This window comes from Pogoniulus pusillus, chromosome 3 (genome assembly GCF_015220805.1).
Source record: "Pogoniulus pusillus isolate bPogPus1 chromosome 3, bPogPus1.pri, whole genome shotgun sequence".
Taxonomy (NCBI): Eukaryota; Metazoa; Chordata; class Aves; order Piciformes; family Lybiidae; genus Pogoniulus; species Pogoniulus pusillus.
Genome location: NC_087266.1, coordinates 46,236,493 through 46,260,087, shown reverse-complemented (window position 1 = coordinate 46,260,087; position 23,595 = coordinate 46,236,493). Strand labels below are relative to the sequence as shown.

Here is a 23,595-nt window from a genome sequence, read left to right as displayed (position 1 = left end):
AACATAAAACTTCTGTCCAAAGAAGAATGTGCCACCATGGTAAGATAATAAAGCTGGCACCTGGCTTAACTCATATTTCAATCTGAATTTAGTGCTCCAAGTTAAATCCCACTATTTCTTTAGCTGACTGATGTGTTTTTCACTGTCAGGTAAGTGAAAAATTGGGAGTTTACTCAAAACAGACACCAGGAATCCTGAAACACCTAGATAAGGTCTAATTAAAAATTGAATACATATGATTTTTTAATGCAGGCACTTGGCATACCCATGCTGCCAGGCTTCTTTAAAAAGTCAAGAACTATCTATTCTAATTTGTTGTTTTCTTTTCCTAGCTCCTAACAATTGTGTTTTGTTTCATACATATGTATTTAACTCTTCTGCCTCGCTGAGCATAACATATATCCTTAAGTAGGAGTTTGTAACCAGCTGCAGCAAGAAATACCTTGCTTGATACGTGCTAGGAGTATTTTATACCATCATACCACATCAGTGGTGACCAGCTAGCATAAACCTTTCCTCCCGTCCAGAATCCATCAACTACTTAAAGTGGAAATCACTGTTCTGAGTGCGATCTAAAGCCCAGGTTCATTTCCTATGTGACACAGAGAACTTTACCGAAGTACCTATGAAACAATCAAAACCCTACAGCCGGTTAGAGACCAGCACCCAGAGATCACTGTTTTTCTGCTGGGTTGCAGTGCCCTCTGGAGGTGCTTGTCTAGCTTTACAAGTTACAGAACTGCCAATTACTGCTTCTCATTTGAGATCCTCAGTTTGGGTCAGTGATCTTTCCAACTGAAACAGGATGGAATAAAAAACAGGTAACTGACTAACTAAAAATTAATCTATAAAGCTAAGCAAATCGATTAACTATTGTAACATTTTCTCAACTGCATGACTACTGCTTGCCTGAAGGTCTTATGTGATACCTTTACAAGTCAACTGCCAATTTGGTACCGGTGTATGACCAAAGTGTCAAGTAGAAAATCAGTATAATCTTTTTTGAGTGCACACATAATAAGACTGCTATTTTCCAGAGTGCTTTGCTCAGTATATTGTCTTATTAAGACAGCTAGAGTGGTGTTCAGATTCACAGGGGGCTAATAATATCTTTCCTGTCTGTCCACAGGCACTGGCTCAAATAGTGGCATTACAACTTTGAAATGTACTAAGTTAGATCTGGCAGAAGAACGAGAGACTTCTGGTCTTGCATGTTGTGTTACAGCATAAGATTCAGGTCTGTGTCTTTCACATTTGCACACAAATGAGATTGTTATTAACACTTTTGTGGCTCCTACCAATATTCTGCCTGAGTATTTGCAACCCTGCAATTTGCATATGACAAGCATGAAATGGATGGGCAGATCTTCAAAAGATGGTACCTAACTCACATCAATAACTCACCTAACTCACATCAATAGAACTTCAGAGTACGCTGGACCAGGCATGTCAGGATAGAAAAAGAGAAGTATTTTCTTCTTCGTGTTAAAACACTTACAAACCATAAGAGGGAAAGGACATACAAATATAAGGATTGTTTCAATTAAAAACAGAAATGGAAAAAGGGATTCTCCAACCATCTTCCAGCTTATGAAAGCATCAAGTCCACTCTAAGTGTCAGAATTCAAGTACAACAAAACATATACCTGAAGAAAACCTAAATCGAGCCCCCTGAAAAAGAGCATCCAAGATTCCACTTGCAAAAACACCCCACATTTCCCAATTTTATGGGGTATTTTACTCAAGGACACAACATTTCCTGCTCCCAATGTCAGATACATATACCACACAGTTTACACGGGCAAAAGAAAAACAATGCTAGCATTCTTCTTCTGAGATAGAAAGGGAGAAGCTGCTCAGGAAGACTCAGCCCAGGTATGATCCTGACTGACCTGTAGGTACCTTTCACAGTCTGAACACACATCTGCAGCTATTATGCACCACAGTTGAGCACATTCATCTATGTTAGGGTGTCTATTTTGTATACAGATCTCCACCTCCCGGGCACTCCCATTTTCTCCTGAAGTGATGATTTCAGCTTTGGGAAGCACTAAGTTAAAGACTCAATGTTAAATTACAAAACTGAGAAAAATGTGCAATTGCTAGCAAAAAAAACAACCAAGACAGAACATATCAAGTTCCACATTAATTTGCAAGAGCTTGGCCTTGCAAGACCTTAAGTTCTCAGAGAGATTCAATTTATAGACAAGTAAATATACCATATGAAAAATGCTTTTAAAATCTTTTCACTTACAATAAAAATGGGCTGCAATTGTAACCTCATTTGAGTAAAACAAGGAAAATGATCAATATTGTTTTATGTATGGTAAGTGCACAGGCTAAACAGGCTGTTCCATTTTGACTTCTCAGGATTCAAGTAATGATTTTCCTCAACGGTGAGTACCTCATTATTAAAGCGACAAATAAAGCATCACAGCAAATGGAAATCAATCAAATCCTTCCCCTTCCGTCTACCCATCAAACCCAAGTACTTACAAAGACAAATTCCCTTGTAGCAGTGTCATGAAAGTGAAGATCAGACACCTCTGTTTCAGAAGCTGCTAGCCACTGGAGCACTGCTCTGAGCTGGGGGTCCACTAGATTCGGTTCCAGATCAATATTTGTTATTGCTACAGCCTTCCGTAGTTGCTCCAAACCTAACATGAAAAATAAAATCATCATATCCATAGCTTCAAATAGTTTCCCATGAAGTGTCTGTAGTCAGCTGTTTAGACATACAGTGAGTCCAAGAAAAGACTGGATGAGGCACTTAGTGCCATGGTCTAGTTGATTGGATGGGTCTGGGTGCTAGGTTGGAGTGGATGATCTTGGAGGTCTCTTCCAACCTGGTTGATTCTATGATTCATACAGATAATATGACAGTAAAAAAAATTAAATACATCACACTGGCCTGAAGTGTTTCTGTACTTTCACATATGCAAAGTACACTTTATCTCATTTACAACTGTATGCAAACATAGCTGGTTATTAAAAGACATTTAAACTTCCATGCATATTCCAAATGACAAAGAGCTTAACACACTCTTTCATAAACTGGAAGAGCAACAGCTCTCACATTGTTCATCCCTCATTTCCACTTCCAACTGCTTTTTTTCCCTATGCCTTCACCTATCCCATTTTTAAGAATCATAAAATCAAGCAGGTTGGAAGAGACCTCCAAGCTCATCCAGTCCAACCTAGCACCCAGCCCTAGCCACTCAACTAGACCATGGCACTAAGTGCCTCAGCCAGGCTTTGCCTGAACACCTCCAGGGACAGTGACTCCACCACCTCCCTGGGCAGTCCATTCCAATGCCAATCACTCTCTCTGCCAACAGCTTCCTCCTAACATCCAGCCTAGACTTCCCCCAGCACAACTTGAGACTGTGTCCCCTTGTTCTGTTGCTGGTTGCCTGGCAGAAGAGACCAACCCCCACCTGGCTACAACCTCCCTTCAGGTAGTCATAGACAGCAATGAGGTCACCCCTGAGCCTCCTCTTCTCCATGCTAAAACAACCCCACCTCACTCAACCTCTCCTCATAGGGTTTCAGAATTCTTTCCTGTACAGGCAGACTGACCAGACTGCCCCAGAGCTTTTCCAAAATACAGTTCTGTTTTTACTGAGGTCTACCCAAATTTTTCAACACTTCCTTTACAGCATGAGCTCCAAAAATGAACACAGTATTGAAAGAGCAGTTGCATTAGTAACACAGAGAAACTATGGTTATTAGCATCCTCTGTTCCTACAGTAGTTTCTGTATCTAGCTATCACAGCAATACTTTATCACACTTCAGAACCAAATATGCAATCCCAAGTTGATCTTAATGCCTCTATTTCTGGACTGCTGAACTTAACTTGACAGAAACAAGGAACATATTTACAACAAAAACATATGTACAGTTTACCTCAATCTCACTTAGGAAAGTGAGGCACATAAGGTATTCATTCCTAACCAGTAAAGTTAAGAAAGAGGAAACAGATTCCCCCAGAGGTAAAAGAGAGAGAAAACTGTCTAGTGGAACTTTCAACATAAGCAGGTTTTTGTTGGATAATATTTGTCTAGGAGCCTCAAAATCTGTTATCTTTGTAGGATAAAAAAAGAACTGTAGAACAAATTATTGCACTTGATAGAAAGCATTGTTGTAAGATATCATTGGCAAACTTTTCTAGATCTTTTAGTTTTATAAAATAGATGTACATTTGCTTTGCTTCAAATTCACTGGTGAACAAGGTGCAGTCAGTATAGAAAAAGCCAGGCATTTCTAGATATGACATGAATAAAACTTCCAGATATACAAGACCATGTAGAAAGACTTCTACTTAAATGGTCCTGCAATGAAAGCAACAGAAACAGTCTTTCCAAAACAATAGTAAGTTGGCAAAGAAATTAAACTGGGCAAATTTCACTAGGAAAAATCCTTATCACAGCAGAATACAGTTTTCTGCACTTGAGGACACATTTGAACTACTGTGTAAAGGAATAAAATCAAGCACTATTTTAATCAAGCAGTTCAAACATCTAAGATGTTAGAACTTAAAAGCTGAGATCAGAAGAAAGTTAATGGATTAAAACTACAGAGCAGAAAATAAGGCCAGTTTGAGTAACTTCTTATATCAAACACAGCCATGCAGAAGCATTGCCACAGCTCTTTATCAAATATTTTACAAAGAAGTTGTTCTGTGCATAAATTTACACTTTCAATAAGCATAAATTTACACTTTCACTACTTTCCATTATTAAGTCTATGTGTGAGCATCAGGGACTAGCATTTCCCAAAGGCTATACACTTCAGTGCATTAAGAGGTATATGTAGGGCATTAATTAAAGAACACATTCTGACACTTGACCAACAACATTATGACATATTATGATGACCAGAGATAGTAGAGTTTTCATCTTGTTTTGCAAGAAGAAAAGAATTAAGAAAATAATTCATGTAGAGTTCAGAGGTCAAAATCAGTAGTATATGCTGGCATTGATATTACAGAATCACAGAATTAATCAATCAGGTTAGAAAAGACCTTCAAGATCATAGAGTCCAACCTATTACCTAACACCACCTAATTAACTAAATCATGGCACTGAGTGCCTCATCCAGCCTCTTTTTAAACACCTCCAGGGATGGTGACTCCACCACCTCCAAGGGCAGCCCATTCCAATGCCAATCACTCTTTTTGTGAAGAACTTCTTCCTAACATCCAGCCAAAAAGATTCAAAGCACCAGAGTTAGGAAGTTTTGTGTCTGATGTTACCATGGAAGTCAGTCACAGCTGACCATACTGTGACACTCCTGTGCTAAATACAGGCCTGCTCAAACGTTCCTCACTGCTGAAGCTGCTTTCCTGCTCTGTGATTCGACATACCTTCTAGAGCATCCTTGGGATCTTCGTCTTTATCTTCTGTTCCATCACTGTATTTTGAAAACAAAATGAAGAAGTTAATACAATCCAATATATGCACAATAAATGCAGTCAATCTTAAGACTGTAATGAAGGTTAAAGGGCAAAAAAGATCAGAAAATAATTAAAAAACTATCATGAAAAGAAGCTTTGCTTCTCAAACCATTTCAGGTTGAAAACAGATTTAGCATCAACTTGGTGAGATTCGCTTTAGGGGAAAGAAGAGAGAAACAAAAGAAGGGCATTGAAAAGGAGGTTTGTAACAGAAAGACCTTTTAAAACAAGAACACTTACTGATTTTAATTAAAGAGGATAGTTTAGTTCTGCTTTGTATGTGAAAAGGTTGAGGCATCTCATGTCAGAGGTATGAACAACTACAGGTTAGTCAAAGCTGTGATTGTAAGTTCTACGAAAACCAAACACCAAGCAGTTAGAGTTTCCACAAGCTAAAGGAAAACACAGAAATCCTGTAGGAAGCAAGCTCTAATTTGCATGAAAATTAAACCCAAAGACTTGTAAAACTGCAAGCAAGAACATGCACAAAAGGGACCTTTCGTTTTGCAAGCAGGACACATTCATGAGTTTAGCACGGCAAAATTTAACCATTCAGTATGGATTAATCAATGATAAAATCATATTGTGATTGAGTGAGAAGAGTGTGAATAATGTATCAGCATAGAAAAAATGCACCATATACTTATTATCCAAACTGATGATTTCATGCATTAATTATGAGGAACCCATCTGATTTATATTTCTCAACTCAACTAACCTGTCTGATGTTGGAAAGGATAAATTCTCCTCATACATATCCCCTTCTAAACCAAGACTGCTCCAGCTACTGCTGTTACCATTACTGCCAGGAGAAGAAGAGAACACAGCTGAACTAGAAAAGAACAAGAGCTCAAACTAGCACCTTCAATTTGCTTAGAGCTGTTTTGCCAAGACATTTAATGCAAGAGCACTGAAACGTCCTAAGCCGGTTAGCTGGAACAGAGTGCAAACATGACTGTCAGTGCTACTCAGAGCAGCAATGTGCACTGGTTAAGTTTCAGTACCTGTTAAAAGTACTCATTTGTATTCACTAATTTTCCAGATCAGTGCTAGCAGTAATTTTCTCCTCCAGTCTAAGCACACTGCTTGTTATTTATATGACCTCAGCAATTTCATTATGATTACTCACAGGAATATGGATTACAGCTACAATGTTTGCTTAAGGACTACCTAAAAGTTCATAAAATTATACATTGTGATGATAACCACACAAATAAAATCCTTCCAGCTCACTCCCAAAATCCAGTGATTTATCTTCAACAGCCAGATGAGAAGGAAATCTTATAGCAACAATAAAAGGAATTTAATTCCAAATATTGTTCTACAATCTTTGAAAAATATTCTAGATCAGGGAAAAGAATACTAAAAAGATTACTTCACATTAACACACTGCATTTGTTCTATGACTTCATTCCAGCCAAGAAGAACTGAAAAAACTGAGCATGAGGTTACACTGTAAGGCATTGTAATGAACAGTTTGTTAAGCTTGTGCTTATGTACAAGATTGAGTTATTTATCTGATTATTTTGCTGTTCCTCAATTTCAGACCTCCTCCAGAGCACATCTGGAAGCCTTCCAAGAATAGAATTTCAAGATGACAAGGCAACCTCTGAGAAAGCTAGATTCTCTACTAAAGATGGTATGACAAACCATGAAGTAACCTCAGAAAAAAATGATGCAAGAAAATGCTTTCTTCACCTAGGTTCTGTGTGACTGGAAAGCTTCTTTCCCATTTATTCTACTCAAGATAAAAAGGAAACTTTAAACTTGCAAATGGTGGAAAGAAACATTTCACTACACAGCTTTTAACCTCTTTTTAGAGCCTGCCAACAACAGTAACATTTATTGCCCTTTGCATCTTAGTATACCTGCTTGGATCTTAATTTCAGAACAGTAACAACAGCTCAGTAAGCCTGCAAATATGAACACACACCCCAACAGAAAAAATATTCAGCACACTGTTGCATATTTAGACTATAGGTGCAAAGAATAATCAAAGAGTTCTCTCATTATAAAGAAAACCAAACCACAACCCAAAACATTGAAAAAAAAGAAAGAGCAGAAGCTTCCAAAGAAAACAACATGACTTGCAGAGAGTGAAAATCTGAGCTCCAGGTACTGTGTGGGACTGTCACAGTGTATACAAGGCATGAAATTTGGGTTGAAATATACGTATAGAAAAGATTTAACATAGTATACCAATACTCTGCACTCACATAGCCTCTTTCAGTGAAAGCTATAGTTAAATAACATAAGCAGACATAAAAACTGCTTCAGTTCTTGGACTAATGGCTAAAGCATTTACAATCTAACAGAATGCCCTATTATTCTGCCTAGGTATGGGATTAATTAATGTTACAGAGGCCACACCTGATCTGAATCAATTACATGTATTGAGTCATATGATTACAATACATAGCAACGTAGGAGACCTCTTTTGCCATCTGCCATCTTAAACCAAAATGTTGCTTTAAGATGACAAATCAAAAGTCTTGAAAGTAAAGTCCTGCAACCACAACACAAGCAATAAACCAAGGTATTATAATGCTTCCATAAGACTTAAAGTAGCTCTTCAACATGCAGTAGAAGAAAAGCTTTTAACATATATATATATATATATATATATATTTACACACACTATATATATATATATGGGAACTACAATGTAGATCATCTCTTTGAGATTCTGCATTATATACATACTGTCAAATGCCAAGAGGCTTCTGCTCCAAATTTTAACTTAACATGGGTGCTCCAACTCATCCCCTGAAAAAGCTTATGTCTGTATCTGTGCCTATACCTATACAGTAACTACAGAGAAAACTTAAGGGTATTTCTAAACCTAAAATTGCTAACACTGACAGGCAAAGTAGCCAACACAAGCACTCTCCTGCATGACTAACTTTACCAGTTTGCTAACTAACTTTCATTCCTATTTCCATTCAAATGGAACTGCAGAGATCATGCTTTGGTAATGCTTTCCAAGTTGCCTTGCTCACTTGTTTACATATAGTTTTTCTCCTGTGAGGTACTGAAGCACAATTTTCATATTGATGTGAGACACAGAGGGCATGGATTGCTTCAACGGAGCTGCTATAAAAGCATCCTTACCCTCCTGAAGTAAAGCAAAGTAAGGTAAATTGAACTGGACCACTCTAAGCTGTACTGTTGTTTTGTTTCCTGGGGATTGTGCTTCTGTGTTCCTAAAATAAAAAACCCAGATACCATTAATGGAATCTCTGGGTTTGTTATTAATAATAAGGTCATTTCCAAAATGTCAGCCAAAGGAGCACCAAGTACCAGTGAATGAATACTGCAAACAGCCTGGAAAACACAGAAGGGAAGGAGAGGCCTTCTGTCACCAAGTCAAACTTGCTTAATGCTCACTATCCCATTTACTTACATCGTACCAGCGTAACAAACAAATTGGTCTAATGGCATCTAGTACATGAAAGATGTTACAAGCAGGAGTGCTGACAGCTTCTTGGACACAAGAAAGCCACTTGCATTAAGAAATCACTGCCAGGAGTGTAATACTACCTGACAGCACCTTTAAATGTTTCAAACTGACATGGTATACACATAATCAGCACAGTAATTTTTAAACAGGTGGTCCTAACTATAAAGCAAACAAACCAAACCCCTAAAAAACAAAACAAAACAAAAAAACAAGCCACAAAAGCATCAAAACCCCAAAATTTCAGCTGTTGTAAACTGCGTAATGAATGCCTGCCCCATGTCAAAATGCCATTTTATTGTTTAATAAAAGCTTATGTTAAAAAGAGGGAATAAAAGTAACAAATATCATCACTGCCATGCCATTTATTTCCTTAGAAGATGCTAACACTGTTCCATTAATGTGTTAGTACTGAATCTTGTTTTGTTACATATCTTCCCCCTCCCCTACACCTGTTTAGACAGGGCAGCAACTGCAGATCCTGTGAATTCCACCTGCTAAACCTCAGCAACACAAACAAATGCATGTGCTGCGACCAATCTGAAGTTAGTTTTGCAAAACAACTGGCACATGCAAGTTTGCTCTGAAAACATCTTCCAATCCAAATCTTTTCTCCCCCTTCTCTGGGTAAAATGGTAATTGAGGTCATTCCTCCTCTAATAAGCCACCAATTTTTCTTACAAGTTATAGAATTACTTTCTTTTCACTGGCAATATATTGGGTATCTTTTCTTGTACTCTGCATTTCATTATTAAAGTCTAACTCATTTTGACTTGTCAGATGATGCTTTATTAAAATAACTCTAAGGCAAAACACTCTCTTACAAAAGTATTCAGTGGCATGAGTGATAAATTATAGCAGTAGTTTGATTAAAATATTTAAACTAAAGATGAAAAATACTGTAGATATTTAAGTGAGCAGTTTCTTTTTTGTACTAAAGTCCTACATTCCACAGAGAAGTGTATCTCCCCTATTTTCTTTCATCCAATGATGCTAGAAGTCCCTGCCAATAAGAAACAGGTTCTCCTTTATTTCTGCTATTCTTCAATGGAAACGCTGAACCTCCTACAGTAACAGAAGTGCTGCATCAATCATAAACAAAGTTTACTCATTTCTCATATATTCCTTATATAGAAGCTCAGGCTACAACTCTTCAGTGTAATCTCCTCTGGCAACAGGCAGAAGCATTGCAGATTGTTTTAAGTTCTCATTCTATTCTTCACTAGAGAAAGAGAAAGCGCAGCAAGGTCTGTGGAAAAAGTTACTGCCCTGAACAGGTAAATTCATACCATTATACACCTGTAAGCTCATCATTAGCAGAGTATAAACTCTCCAACAACATCAGTTTGAACAGTCATAACATTTAAGTCCACAAAAAGACCCCGCCCCAAAAAAAAACCCTGTTAAAAGTCCTTGTAAAAATTAAACTCCTATTACTTTTCAAGGATAGCTGAACTCACATAAAACATGTTCTTAATGACTAAACATTTCAGAACACAACTCATAAACAGTCCTTTTAAGCTGTGTTTTATATACCTGCATCTTTTGCTAATACTTAAATTGTGTATGTACAACTTCACTTGATGTGACTCCCCAGCAGTAATGACAACGTGCACTCCACAAGCTTTCCAGTGTACAGCAGGAACATTTGTGGGCAACAGCATTTTGTAAGAAGACACAAACATAACATGAGAACCATTTTTAGCAAAACCCATCATGTGCTGAAGGTAAAATAATCTCTTCTTCCCCAAACCCTTGGAGAAAGATACTTGGTGCCAAGATAACCATTTAACTATACTAACATGTTTATAGTTACCTGTCACTGAGGTGAAGAAAACTGCTGCTCTCATCAGGATGTTCATCTTCAAAACTTAGATTGGACCAACTCCCAGTGCTATCATCACCAATACTAAGACTCATCTGCTGGCTAACAATAGATTCCACAGAGTGAAATCCTTCTCTTCCAACCGAGCTGAACAAAAATTTAAGACAAAAACATCACTGCATTTCTTGCCAATCTGTGTTAGCTCATTTACAGCAATTTAACACCGTTTCAAAGGCCTTGCATTCCAAGGGGGAAAAACCCAGGAGAGTATCCGCTAATTTGTACCCTATGCTTAACAAAAGAAATGGAGCAACCGTGGTTTAGCAGTAGCAGCAGGATTGCAAGCTCTAGGGAAGTGGTTGGACTCGATAATCTCCAAGGATCTCTTCCAACCTCAACAGTTTTATGAATCTATAAATGAAATTGACATTTTAACAGGCTGCAGGCCAGGGCCTGCTATTTGGGATTCTTTCACTAGAAGACAAAGGGAACAGTACAAATAATTCTGCCTTTTGCCATGAACTACAGAAGGTCTTGCAGCATTAAGAACAGCCTAGCAGGATACAGTTTTCAAGCAGACTTACCACTTTTTAACTAGTTCCCATAGAAGAATTTGGCTTTTTTTCCCCTGCATGCTTTGGATGCAACCAGCTAGGTGGTCTGCAATTGTAGGCAACATGCTTAAGTATACACTGGTGTTTAAAATGTCAGTATTCCACTTTTTATAATGGTCTTTCTGTAGATACAGGTTTGTTTTCCTGCTTCTGGGAAATGCAGCAATGCAGGACTTGCATAGAACTTCTCCCTCAGGAAATAAATTTAACTCTTTATCCAAAAAATAAGCAAGCAAGCATGCTCAATAGAAGGCCATCTTTAGAAGACACTGAAGTATCCAGTTTAGCAACTTTAAAGGAGTTTGAACTTTTTATAATATGAGAACATACCTTTATGAACTAATTTTCAGGGCCAAACTCTGATTATCTATATGTAGATGAAGTTGTAAACAGTGCAACAAAAATGATCATCCTACCACCATAACAAGCAGCCACTGTTAACATTCACTATTCAAAAAGCCAACCATAACCACATCACTGATGACACTTAGCTCCAGTGAGAGCAAATTTGTGCAGACAAATGTGCTGCTTGAACTGGAACCCACCTGCTAATACAAAGGTGATTTTTCCCCCTATTTTCATTCAGTTACACTAGCACTGGCAGCACTTATTTTCACCATACAAGGCAGCTTCTCAAGAAACATTTAGTGCCATGGTCTAGTTGAGTGGATAGGGCTGGGTGCTAGGTTGGACTGGATGATCTTGGAGGTCTCTTCCAGCCTGGTTGATTCTATATGCATTATATACCATACATTACATGACAAGGTAAGCAACACTTCTAAATTCTGTCATACTAAAAGTCTACTGCCTCCCTGTCACACATATAAGAATAAACAGGATCTTAAGGAACCCTGCATTCATTGCCTTCATATTTTAACTAGGATTTTAAACAACAGTTTTAAGAAGTGATTCAGAAAGTGTCAGCTTTGATACTGTAGGCATAGAAAACCATTGCCACATTACTCCTTTTTATGTCACACACTAAGAACTCAATTCTGTTGTGCAGAGCAGAGCCACAACATACATCTTATGAGCATTTTTATGCTGCTAGTATGTATGTGGGGCATATTAAACCTCAAAAAAACATTAGTTTGATCCCCCTGATGCCTTTTATCACTGAACATAAAAAACCAAATTTTGCCATTCATCATAAAACCCCTCTAGAAACAAGGAGATGAAACCTGTAGAGAGTGTGAGGAATTCCCCCCCAAAAAAGTAAGAAAAGATATATTATTATAAATGTAAAAAAAAAGAACATGGCAAATCTTGCTTTTGGACCTGAAGAAGAGATTCCACTGATAGACTTCACACTCTGTTTTAAGAGTGTTGTTTGTTGTTACAGTGGCATGTATTTCTTATTTGTAGGCCTATTAAAGGAAACAGTATATTGACCTTTGGTAAACACACAAGAATTTAAAAGCCAGTTCCTTGTCTACTGTCTCACTTTTGCATAAGCTAAAGTTTGTTTGGGGAAATCATGGGGAGGTTTCTTAAAACAAGGGGCTGCGAGGCTTTTTTTGTCCATAACAAGGACACTATCACAACAAAGCCATGATCAAAATAAAGCCTTCATACTATAAAGCAATAGCTAGTCTGGCAAGTACCAGATGCTGGTCCTACTGACAAAAGCAAAAATCAATCATTTTTTAGCACCAAAGAAGAAATATAGGTAGGGAACAGATCTAGATTCTGCCTTGGCTCGCAGAGAAACAAAACTCCTAAGATCCTATTATTCTCTACCGTGGTTAAAAAATAACAGTATTCCAAGTTGAAATACTTATGTCTTCTTCCTAGTCACCTAATTAAACATACATGTGCTGATATCCATAGAAACCCTGGTTTCAGCATCCTACAGTTGGAAAAGGGTAATGTTTTTCTAGTTCTCAGTCATTTGAATATCACCAGAATAATAAAACATGTGAATATAATGTGCACAATTCTTAACAACAAGTCTTCTGAGCACCTGTTTGCAATAACAACCCTCCTTTCTCTAGCACAGAACACAACACATAAGAGAAAATTAGTATTACCTCGTGTTAACTGCCTGACCAATATTAGTCATAGCTGATGTCATTATTTCAGTAGTAAGGCTTTCAGCAAAGCTGACTCCTTCTTGTCCAATCCCACTGTCAGCTGTCAGACTCGCGTAACTGATCTCTCCTGTTTTCTCCGCAGCTGCGGTGGCCCCCTTGTCAGAAAACACTGTCTTCTGTTCTACATCCACATGAATTTTAGGGATATCTAGCTGAAACACTCTTGGTTTTTGACAGGCACCATTCAATCCAGAATGCAGAACATGCCTCACTGGAACAGAGGATTCTGGTGTGGGTAGATAATGAGATGTAGTTTCTGTACAGTACCGATGTTCCTTCATACTGCAGCATCTACAGACGGTTCCAGAGAAAGGAGACAGTTTCTCAGTGTATGAGAATCTATCCCCATTTTTTCTGTGTTCAGCCACGTGGAGAACAGCTGACTCTAAACCCATTTCTAGAGTATCATCTGCCACTTTCCTAGCATACTGTTCTATGGCTTGAATTACGCCTTCACTGTAGCCACTTTCATTTAAACTGCCTGTACTATGATACAGTTTATGATCTGGGGTGAGAGGAAGAACTGTCCGAGAAAACCTCGTTTTAAGAAGGTCCCCTGTGCCTTCATCAAACTCAGTCTTTTTATACAGACAGGAATCTGTTAGAGACTTTGGTAAACACGCTCCTGACATTTGCAGTTTCCTCCTGACATCAGAAGTGATGCGGCGAGCAAGGGATTCTGAAAAGTTTAACAACTCTGCACGTTCTGATCTTTGCATCCCGACGCTCCTTTCAGACCTTTGGTCTTCATAGCCATGAATGCCACTTTTCACTTGCTGTACTGCATCTTTACTCACTGATGTGATCAGCTCCATCTTACCATTCACCTGTGCATTTTGCCCAGGAAATGTCTTTCTGTTGTATCTCAATTTGGTTTTTCTAGCAGCTTGCTGTAAGCCTGATTTGATAGACCTGTAAGCAAGTCTGCTAGCATACTGATCCATTAACAGTTCAGCATTACCACCTTCTCTTTTCAGAACTCGAATAATATGATCTGCATATTCATCAGTCACACTTTCACAGCTTGGATATTTGGAAGTCAAACCTGTCATGCCTGAACCTTGTGGTAAAGGAAGTACAGCTGAATCTCTCTCTCCCAGCCCCTGGTCTGGTACCGGACCACACTCTTCTTTTGAGCTATGATCACCTTTTCTCAGATAAAGACAATCCACCTGACAATTAGCCTGCTTCAACCTCAACAGTTTACAATGCCTTGATTTCACAATTTTCTTGGCCTCACTGATGACTTTTCCTGCCATATCACCTGCATAATTCCATACAGGACTGGACATCTTTTCTGGGCTACTTATAAATGCAGTATATCCGCATCCTTTGTTTCGTACACCTAAACGAACCTGCCTAGCAGCTTCATTTGTTTTACCATCTAAATGAGAAGCAGCCACTCCAGTCGCTACTGAAATTATACTGCTAGCTAAGCAATCTGCATACTGAACTGTTTTCTCTGAATGTTCCTCTTTCTCAATGGGCATTACAGAATGATCTTCATCTTCACTACTTTCCACTTCTTCAGAAAGGGACCGCATGAGTTTCAACATAAATTCCTCATTTTCTAAAGCGTCACATTCGGCTTCAGACAAACCAGCAGCAGATGGATTGTACGGTGTAGAAGGTGGGGTTGCAGGTGAAAATTCCTTTGCTAACTCTCCCTTGAGTTTTTTAGATAGTTTTCTAAGGTTTCTTTCAGAACTACCTTGGCATGGTACTAAAGGAGTCGGTGGGGGTGTATCAGGCATTACACAGGCATTTCCATCTTTGAGTCCTGATTTATCTTCCACCTGCAAGGCATCTTCACTGCCAAACATCACTGAAGGAACATTATTTGCATGCAGAAAATCTGCATGCCTGTAAGACAAAGGTCCTGATGATGGTTTCTCAGTATCATGGTCTTTGGAGAACTTGTTTGTTATGGAGCAGCTTCCTGTGTCAGTTAAGTCCTCCAGAACACGCCCAGCAAAAGCAACAGTGGAACGAGGTGGTGGTGATTTTAAAGGAAAACTGTGTCCTTTTTCTTCCTGCCAACAGCCTTTGGATTCTGAAAAAGACTGAACTGAATGAGCTGGAGTAAGAAGAAATTTACATGGATTATTCAAAGGCATCTGTCTTTCCATAATTACAGAAACATGACTTTGTTTCTCAGCCTCTTGCTTCTTGACCACACATTGCTCTTTTCTACCATTATCCGTGTACGTCTGTGAGCTCACATTGCATGGCAAATTACCACCAGTGCTGCATAACACACTTTTACTTTCATCTATAGACTGGTTTATGATGCAACTGACCACATCATCTGCAAACATATTCTTGGGAAAATCTTCACCAATACATTGCATATAAGGTTTTTTATCTATTCCTTTTCTTGTTACACAATCTGTGTACTCTTCTACTGCTTTTGTTACTCTAGATGAGGTTATGGCTTCGTAAGCTTCGTTTACTATCATATCTACCATAGTCCCAGAGAAAGTACTAATGCCTTTTGATTCACTTGTTAACTCTGAATTATTGTTTGCTCCAGATCTGTTATTTGTTTGTTTGGTATCATTTTGGTTGAGTAAGAACGACAGAGTACTTTCAATACTTTGGCTGTGATCTGAAGGTAGGTATACATTTCTTAAAGAACCAATTTCCTCCTCTCTCTTTCTGCTTGTGAAGAATGGCTGGATGGAGTCTTGATATACTTTCATATTGTCATCTGAATTTGGAGCAGTGGATATGTTTGCTGTGCAAGTATCAGAGGAAACCTGATGTCGACAAAGAGCTCTTCCAGCTAAGGGTACAGGTATTGAACTTACAACACCAGACGTGCAAAACAGAGCTTGCTGTACTGTGTAATCCTTTTTGTTATCTTGGATTGGCTTCAGAGTTACCCTATTGTTAAAACTGGGAGAAACTGTGGAAGTCTGTGTTGACTCTAACATACTTTCTGCACTCATATATTTAATGTTGTCCGTGGATACACTAATGGCTGCTTGTGTTGTGAAAGTCACATCAACCTGAGATAGTTCAATAAAAGCCTCTTGAATGACAGATTCAGACAAATCTCTGGCATAAGACCTTACCACTTTGTCTTCATAATCAAACGACGAGGGCTGTGCAGCTGTAGGTGTTGATGGGTACGAAAACTGGCATACTTCCATGATTCCCTCAAACACAAGTTCTTCAGCAAGGTCTGCTGCAAACCTTGCAACGGTGTTGGTAAAGATTTGTTTCTTCACGTGCCGCAGCTCTTTCAAAGCACCAGTTAGAGCTTCACTCACCAAAAAGTTTGCTATGCCATTAATGGCTCGCTCCTTCAGGGCGATCGCTCTGCGCCTTCCGATCTCATAAAAAGCCATTTGAAAGACTGAAGAAGTCAACCTAGCAGCCAAATGGCAAAGTGCATTGGTGCACGAAGAAACACCTTTTTGCAAGTCTTTAAATGCACTGCCAAAACTTTTCTCAACTAATTCACTTGCAAATTTTTGAATGCTATCTCTGATCGTTGATGACTTCTGTTTAGATCTTGTGTTTTCATCCGGCTCCTTACAAGTTTTCAGTTTGAGATCTGCACCTTGACGTTTTTTCTCTTTCAAAGTAAATACTTTGTGTTTTGAATTGTTTCCTGCACATCCTTGTTCTGGTGAGGACTCGGAATGAAAAACAGAACCCAGTATTTCACATGAAACTCTGTCAGCATAGGAAGAATAATTAGAAACTGCACCGTGGTGATTTTGACCTGTCCCATCTCCACCAAGATGAATTCGACATAAACATTCAGAAGAACCACAGCTCCCTAGGGGACTGAATGCTGACGACCTAATAGGGCTGAAAAAGGCTCCGTTCTCTTCCCCTGATGTTTTAACCGGGCGAGGAGAATCTGGGACATCAAAGACGCTGCTGTACGGCGATTCTGGTTTACGAGGAGTTGGTTTCATTACGTTGGCTGGGAGAGTGGGACGATCAAACTTGAATTTCTGAGGATTCATTGCAATGCTTGAAGACAATTGCTCATGTGTAGTCCTCCTTTTCTGGGAGGGATTCCCTACAATGGGATCCCTAATAACTTTACAAGAGTTTTCTAAGGCTTGTTCCAGCTCATCAAATTGATCAAAACTATCAAAAAATTCGCTCACTTCTGAGTCTGAATCCTCTATACCATCTTTCACTACTGGAATTTTTGGCAGCTGAAGCTTTGCCTTCAAGCTTTTTTGATACCCTTCCTCATCTAAGAAGATGATAGGGCTTGGGCTAGAGCAATTGGACTCAGAGGATTCAGCTGGGGAGGAAGAAAACAATGTTTTACATAAAAAATTAACTCCTTGATCAGAAGGGTTATATGGCTTATAGAAACTCCTTTGTATCCAAGGATCAGAAATTGAGGTTGTAACTGAGTTTTTTACTGAAGACAATTCCTTAAGTCCTAACATATCAATCAAAGTAGAAGATCTGGCAGATGACTTTCGTTGTGCAGAACCAACAAGGATCTTTGAGTCACCAGCTTCTACACATTGAGCAGGGATGGTCTGTGAGGCAGCATCTCGATGGTTGCGAGACGTAAAGTTGCTTGCACCTGAAAAAACACAAACAAACAAATGTGAAAAAGACAACTGCTTCAAAACCAAGGATTCCCAGAGACCTACAGAAAATGAGAGAACGGATTTTGACAACAACTGCTGGTTTGCAACAGTTGTAAAATGCTAGCTGTTCTCTCAGGAATAAATCCCACTGTACTAATCTAATCACTGACAAATGAATATCTTTTTAACACGTGCAGTAGAACAAGATTATATCTGATCTGCATCTGACAATGAGATTAGGATCTTTGACTTTTGAGTTGATAAACTGTAGTGAGCACAAGTGCAAAAAATTACATTTCCATTGCTTATTACCCTTTACAAAATGAGCATGAACTGAAAAAATCATTTACACTTACTTTCTCATGAAATCCCAGCAATTTCAAATACTTATGGCTACAAGTCAACAGCACACAAGAACTTACCAGCACTTTGTATCTTTGAAGGGTCATCCTCATCCAAGTGTTCAAAAGCAGTGACAAAATCATCCTCAATTGAAGAAACCGACTGATTAGTGTCATCATCTTCTCCATGGGATGTCTCTGCTTGATGTTTTTGTGATGAGTTTCTTTCCACTGCGTATCTTATGCCTGCAGTATACTTGCTCAGCAAGGTAAATACGTAATCAACTTTGATCCTTGGGAATGAAGGAGACAGTCTCATCACACAAAACACTTCAGGAAGTTGATTCTTGGGGAAAAAAAAAAGAAGACAGCAAGAAGTAAACAAAGATAATCATCTTGGAATAATTTCAACAGTCAGGTAGCCAAAAAAATTCTCCAATGTATTTTAATGACCAATAATCAATTTAGAAAGAATTATAAAGATGAGAAAAATGAATGCAACAGTTTGTGTGGAGTGATAATCACTCATTTTCATAACTTCTGCATTCTGAATAAATCATTGCAGTAAAAGAAACTAAATGAAGGTTATACAATACAACCCTGATAACATCTACTTAAGAATCTCTTACAGAATACAATTACCTATTAAAAATCTGTACAGGAGACAGTATTTAGAATCATAGAATCAAGCAGGTTGGAAGAGACCTCCAAGATCATCCAGTCCAACCTAGCACCCAGCCCTAGCCACTCAACCAGACCATGGCACTAAGTGCCTCAGCCAGGCTTTTCCTGAACACCTCCAGGGACGGTGCCTCCACCACCTCTCTGGGCAGCCCATTCCAATGCCAATCACTCTCTCTGTGAAGAACTTCCTCCTAACCACTTCTCTGATTACTCCCCAAGTCCTGGGTTTGGAATCTCAAATATATCCTGAGGCAAAAAAAATGTTACTCGATGGCACCAGAAATATCCATTAACTGACATTCTGTGGTTCCTCCTAACATCCAGCCTACACCTCCCCTGGCACAACTTGAGACTGTGTCCCCTTGTTCTATTGCTGGTTGCCTGGCAGAAGAGGCCAACCCCCACCTGGCTACAACCTCCCTTCAGGTAGTTGTAGGCTGCAATGAGGTTACCCCTGAACCTCCTCTTCTCCAGGCTGCACACTCCCAGCTCCCTCAGCCTCTCCTCATAGGCTTTGTGTTCCAAGCCCCTCACCAGCTTTGTTGCCCTTCTCTGGACACCTTCCAGCACCTCAACATCCTTCTTGAATTGAAGGGCCCAGAACTGGACACAGCACTCAAGGTGTGGCCTGACCAGTGCTGAGTACAGGGGCAGAATAACCTCCCTTGTCCTACTGGCCACACTGTTCCTGATGCAGGCCAGGATGCCATTGGCTCTCTTGGCCACCTGGGCACACTGCTGCCTCATCTTCAGCCTACTATCTATCAGTACTCCCAGGTCCCTTTCCTCCTGGCTGCTTTCCAAAGCATATTTACACTGAACAGTACTTCAGGTTACAGGATATTTGTTTCTTTGAGGTATTGTGAATCTTCCATGCAACATAATTATATTTAAAACACATGATTAGTTGATACATCTTCAAAGAAGCTTGCTTTAACAATATTTAGAACTGAAAATAATAAACACAATGGTAATATTGGAAATATTGACATAAAAATAACACAAATTACATAACTAACAGCATTTATTTTTTGTAAACAGGTGTTTTAGCAAGAAAAGAACCCACTTAGTTTTATGAACACCTGACATTCCTGTAAATTTTGGCACCTAATAAAAAAAACAAAACAAACCTGAAAGCTGCCTCTGAACAGAACAGAGACAAGTAACTTGATAAATTTCACCCTTTTTTCCACATTGGCAGTGAATGCAATTATAAGCTAGTAGAAGCAAGGGATCAGCACTGTTGTTAAACAATTGTTAAGTATTTTCTGTTAATAACAACCCACCTGAATGCCTCAAGTTTGAGATTTTTCTAATACTCATTTTAAAGAAACTGCAGAAATACAGCAGCATTCATACTACAGTGACTAAAATGGCTCAGCAACAAAAGCAAGACAGTGATATGACCAAACTCTTTAAGAGGCCAAACATAATGCTTCTGTAATTAAGACACACAAGAAGACACAAAACATTTACCTGTTTCATGATGTGAGGTTTTACCAATGTTTTCTTTACATCTTTTAGAAATATCACTTCATTTTCTTTTAGTTTACACAACTGGAGTGATTTCAGAGCATCTGGAAGTTCTACAGAAACAGCTGCCAACTCCTGATTTAAATATGCAAACACACTGAGATTAGAAAGTGCAAAAAAAAACAATAAATGTTTTACATCTCACATTCCCCCTAAATAGTAATAGTTGATAATTTTGTTAAAGCTTTTCTTTCCTCCCCTATTTCCTACCCCACCCCCTACTTATTATTTTGAACTGTGGTGTGAAACTCATGTAAACAAGCTTTAATGTAGTCTACATTCATGTCCAGCTCTCTTGTACCAAAAGAAATTCCACTGTTTCTCATGGGCCAAAAAAGGCTGGAAAGTCACAAGGGAGAATCTTGTAAGCACTTTTAAGCAGCTGCACATCCTACAAAGCACACAACTACAAAATGAACACTTAACTCAGCCAATAATGGTTCTCAGTATATCTTAGTGTGCTTTACTGGAATGGTGTTTTAGTCCCCTACCACAGAAAGGACAAGGCATTTCTACATTTAACAATACAGAAAAGGCCAATGTAAGCCCTGTTTGGTATTTTTAAACACTACAGATCCATGTGGTACAAAGCACGTCTCCATAAACCTATCCCATCCAATTTTCTCTTCATTCCATCAAATAGCTCTTAACCATACTTGAAAGAATGCTTAGAAGTACTATAATTTAATTAGCAACACTGAAACAAGTTTGAACACAAATGGATTCAGAGTTTCCATTTTTAAATGGCAAACTATTAAGGCAATCTCTACCTGCTAAGGCACAGACAGCAGGAGTGTAGAATTGCACTGTAAACACATATGTAAGGATTGTACTGATTGCATAGAAAGTGTAAATTGCATAGGAAGAGTAAATCATTAACTTCTCTAAATGGACAGCACAACCCCACTAGTTTGATCCACTTCCACTTTTGAAATAGTATTTCTTCATGTAACTCTCAAGAGAAAAAGTATCTTGAGGCAATAAATAATAACCAACACCTGGACTCCCACCAGCAATTCGCACCTACGAGTCAATTCAGGACAGTTTTGGCTTTGCAGATGTCAACAGCACTGTGTTAATAAGCACAGCTCTACTAAGAGGGAGGCTACAAGCCACAGTACTGATGCACACAGGTTTTTAACAAAAACCTAAATCACACCCAAAAAAGCCCCCAAAACTCACAACCAACCAAACCCCTTTCCCTCCCCAAACACCCCACACATAAAACATATCCTCTTCTCCAATTTCAGTAAGCTGCTTCAGACCATTCTAATACAAAGGCTGACCCAGGCAATATTTTAAATTAAATACTTATGATTGTATAAATTATTTTGAAATGTTCAATGACATTTACAACTTAGTTTGTAAATGTTCATGGCACCCATATTTCAATTCCCAAACACCAAAAATCCTCCACCTCAAAAACCCAGGTGCTATGTAGAAGGTAACAACGGTGCTAAAGAACATTGTTTTCCAATGTACTGTACCTGCAGATGAGCAGCACCCATCTCTTCAGCAAAACCTATGAAGGTAATCTGTAAAATAAATACATTAATGCACTCAAGAACAGAAAAGAAAATGTTCTTTTCCTGCAGATATTTGAGTTAAAAATTCAGCAAGTTTTACAATGAAGCTTCACTCTACTGCCACAAAATACATACCTTGAAGTAGCATAGCTTGCCCAAATATTAGCACAGTAATGTTATACTCTGTGAAAGATCAGGTCAGACTAAAGAACATATACAACACTTTAAACCTAGAACTATTTTCTAATGGCCTATTGGCTAGTGTACACTATATACCATATAAAAACCTCACTACTTCTGTTAAGAGGAAAGTAGTCTGGTGCTCATCTGTCCTTGCTTCAGGTTGGACACACATAAAATTGTTCCAGTCTGAAATCTCTCCATGCTAACAAGTTGTGATATCCTTAGATACACTGAAGTGAGCATAATGCCAACACATTATGCAATTTACCATGTAAATTGATAAGCCTAAGGCCAAAACACAACAAATTACTTAAGCCACATGTTTCCATGTAATTTCCAAGTAGATGAACCCCTAAAATAAAATCAAAAGGTCTGGTCAGGCTCAGGAACCTGGAGTATGTCAGGAATGTCAGCTCTACCTCTGTTTTTTTGTCCTTGTGGACAGGGAAGATATTTTAATCACATGCTGTCCCTCTCTTCTGTCTACAGGCTGGTTGCATCGTTCAACACAAGTGGACCAAGGAGAGACAGCATTTTGTCTTACCTTCATGGCCCAGTGTCACATCATGATCTGTTTTACATCCACTACTCAAACTTTCTTTCAAATGTCAGATTTCCTAAGTTCTCTTTATTCTCCTAATGACAAATCAATAGAGTTGCTTGTGCATACACAGACTCTCTGAGACATTCAGAGTGACAGAAACAAATGGATGAAGAATAATTCTGGCTTGAATTGTATTTGAGTTTCAAATATGCATTTTTCAGTATGTGACAATATAAACCCCAAAACTTTCTTTTAAACTGAAATCATACTAAACTACAATAAATTGTGACTTATTTTGGGGGGTATCATGCTGGGAAGCTATTGTGTCCCCAGAAAAGATATTCCTGTTAACATCCACTTATTGGATGAGAAGTGCCACCAACATTGTGCTCTCTGCACATACGCAAGGGATCCTGCCTGCATCTCTGTGCGAACAGCAACCAGGACTAGGTCAGAGATTGTCTGCCTCTTTCCCAGCACCCTGCTAGAGGCTGGGAAGATCTAGAAGCCTCTCAATGGCCATAAGCAATTCCAACACTGCCACAAAGGGCAGTGAGGGACTACTTCAAAATTTCTACTCCACCGCCACGAGCAGAACGAACTTTCCCTCGGGCTCCAGGCTGCCTATTTATAAGTGGGGCAATGCCTTTTTGTGGCTAAACCTTTTCCAATTTGCTGATTTTCCTAAACCACTAAATTGTCTATAAGCATCCTTGTGAAGGTTTTCCCAAACGAATTAGAACCCAAATTTAACTGGTTTGCATA

General features: G+C 38.8%; 1 protein-coding gene across 3 annotated transcripts in view; it reads right to left on the bottom strand.

Moving 5' to 3' along the window:
- Positions 1-23,595, bottom strand: part of AKAP11 (A-kinase anchoring protein 11) — a 40,905-nt gene that overhangs the window by 3,277 nt on the left and 14,033 nt on the right. Inside the window, exons 4-11 of one of the 3 annotated variants that reach the window (XM_064174772.1) lie at positions 22,065-22,112; positions 20,521-20,652; positions 18,442-18,706; positions 13,383-18,012; positions 10,730-10,885; positions 6,175-6,288; positions 5,367-5,413; positions 2,497-2,657 (exon numbers count right to left, since the gene is read on the bottom strand). In XM_064174772.1, coding sequence (XP_064030842.1) covers positions 2,497-2,657; positions 5,367-5,413; positions 6,175-6,288; positions 10,730-10,885; positions 13,383-18,012; positions 18,442-18,706; positions 20,521-20,652; positions 22,065-22,112 — 5,553 coding nt within the window. The remainder of the gene's footprint in view (positions 1-2,496; positions 2,658-5,366; positions 5,414-6,174; positions 6,289-10,729; positions 10,886-13,382; positions 18,013-18,441; positions 18,707-20,520; positions 20,653-22,064; positions 22,113-23,595) is intronic. The other 2 variants (XM_064174783.1, XM_064174791.1) reach the window with 2 other exon arrangements.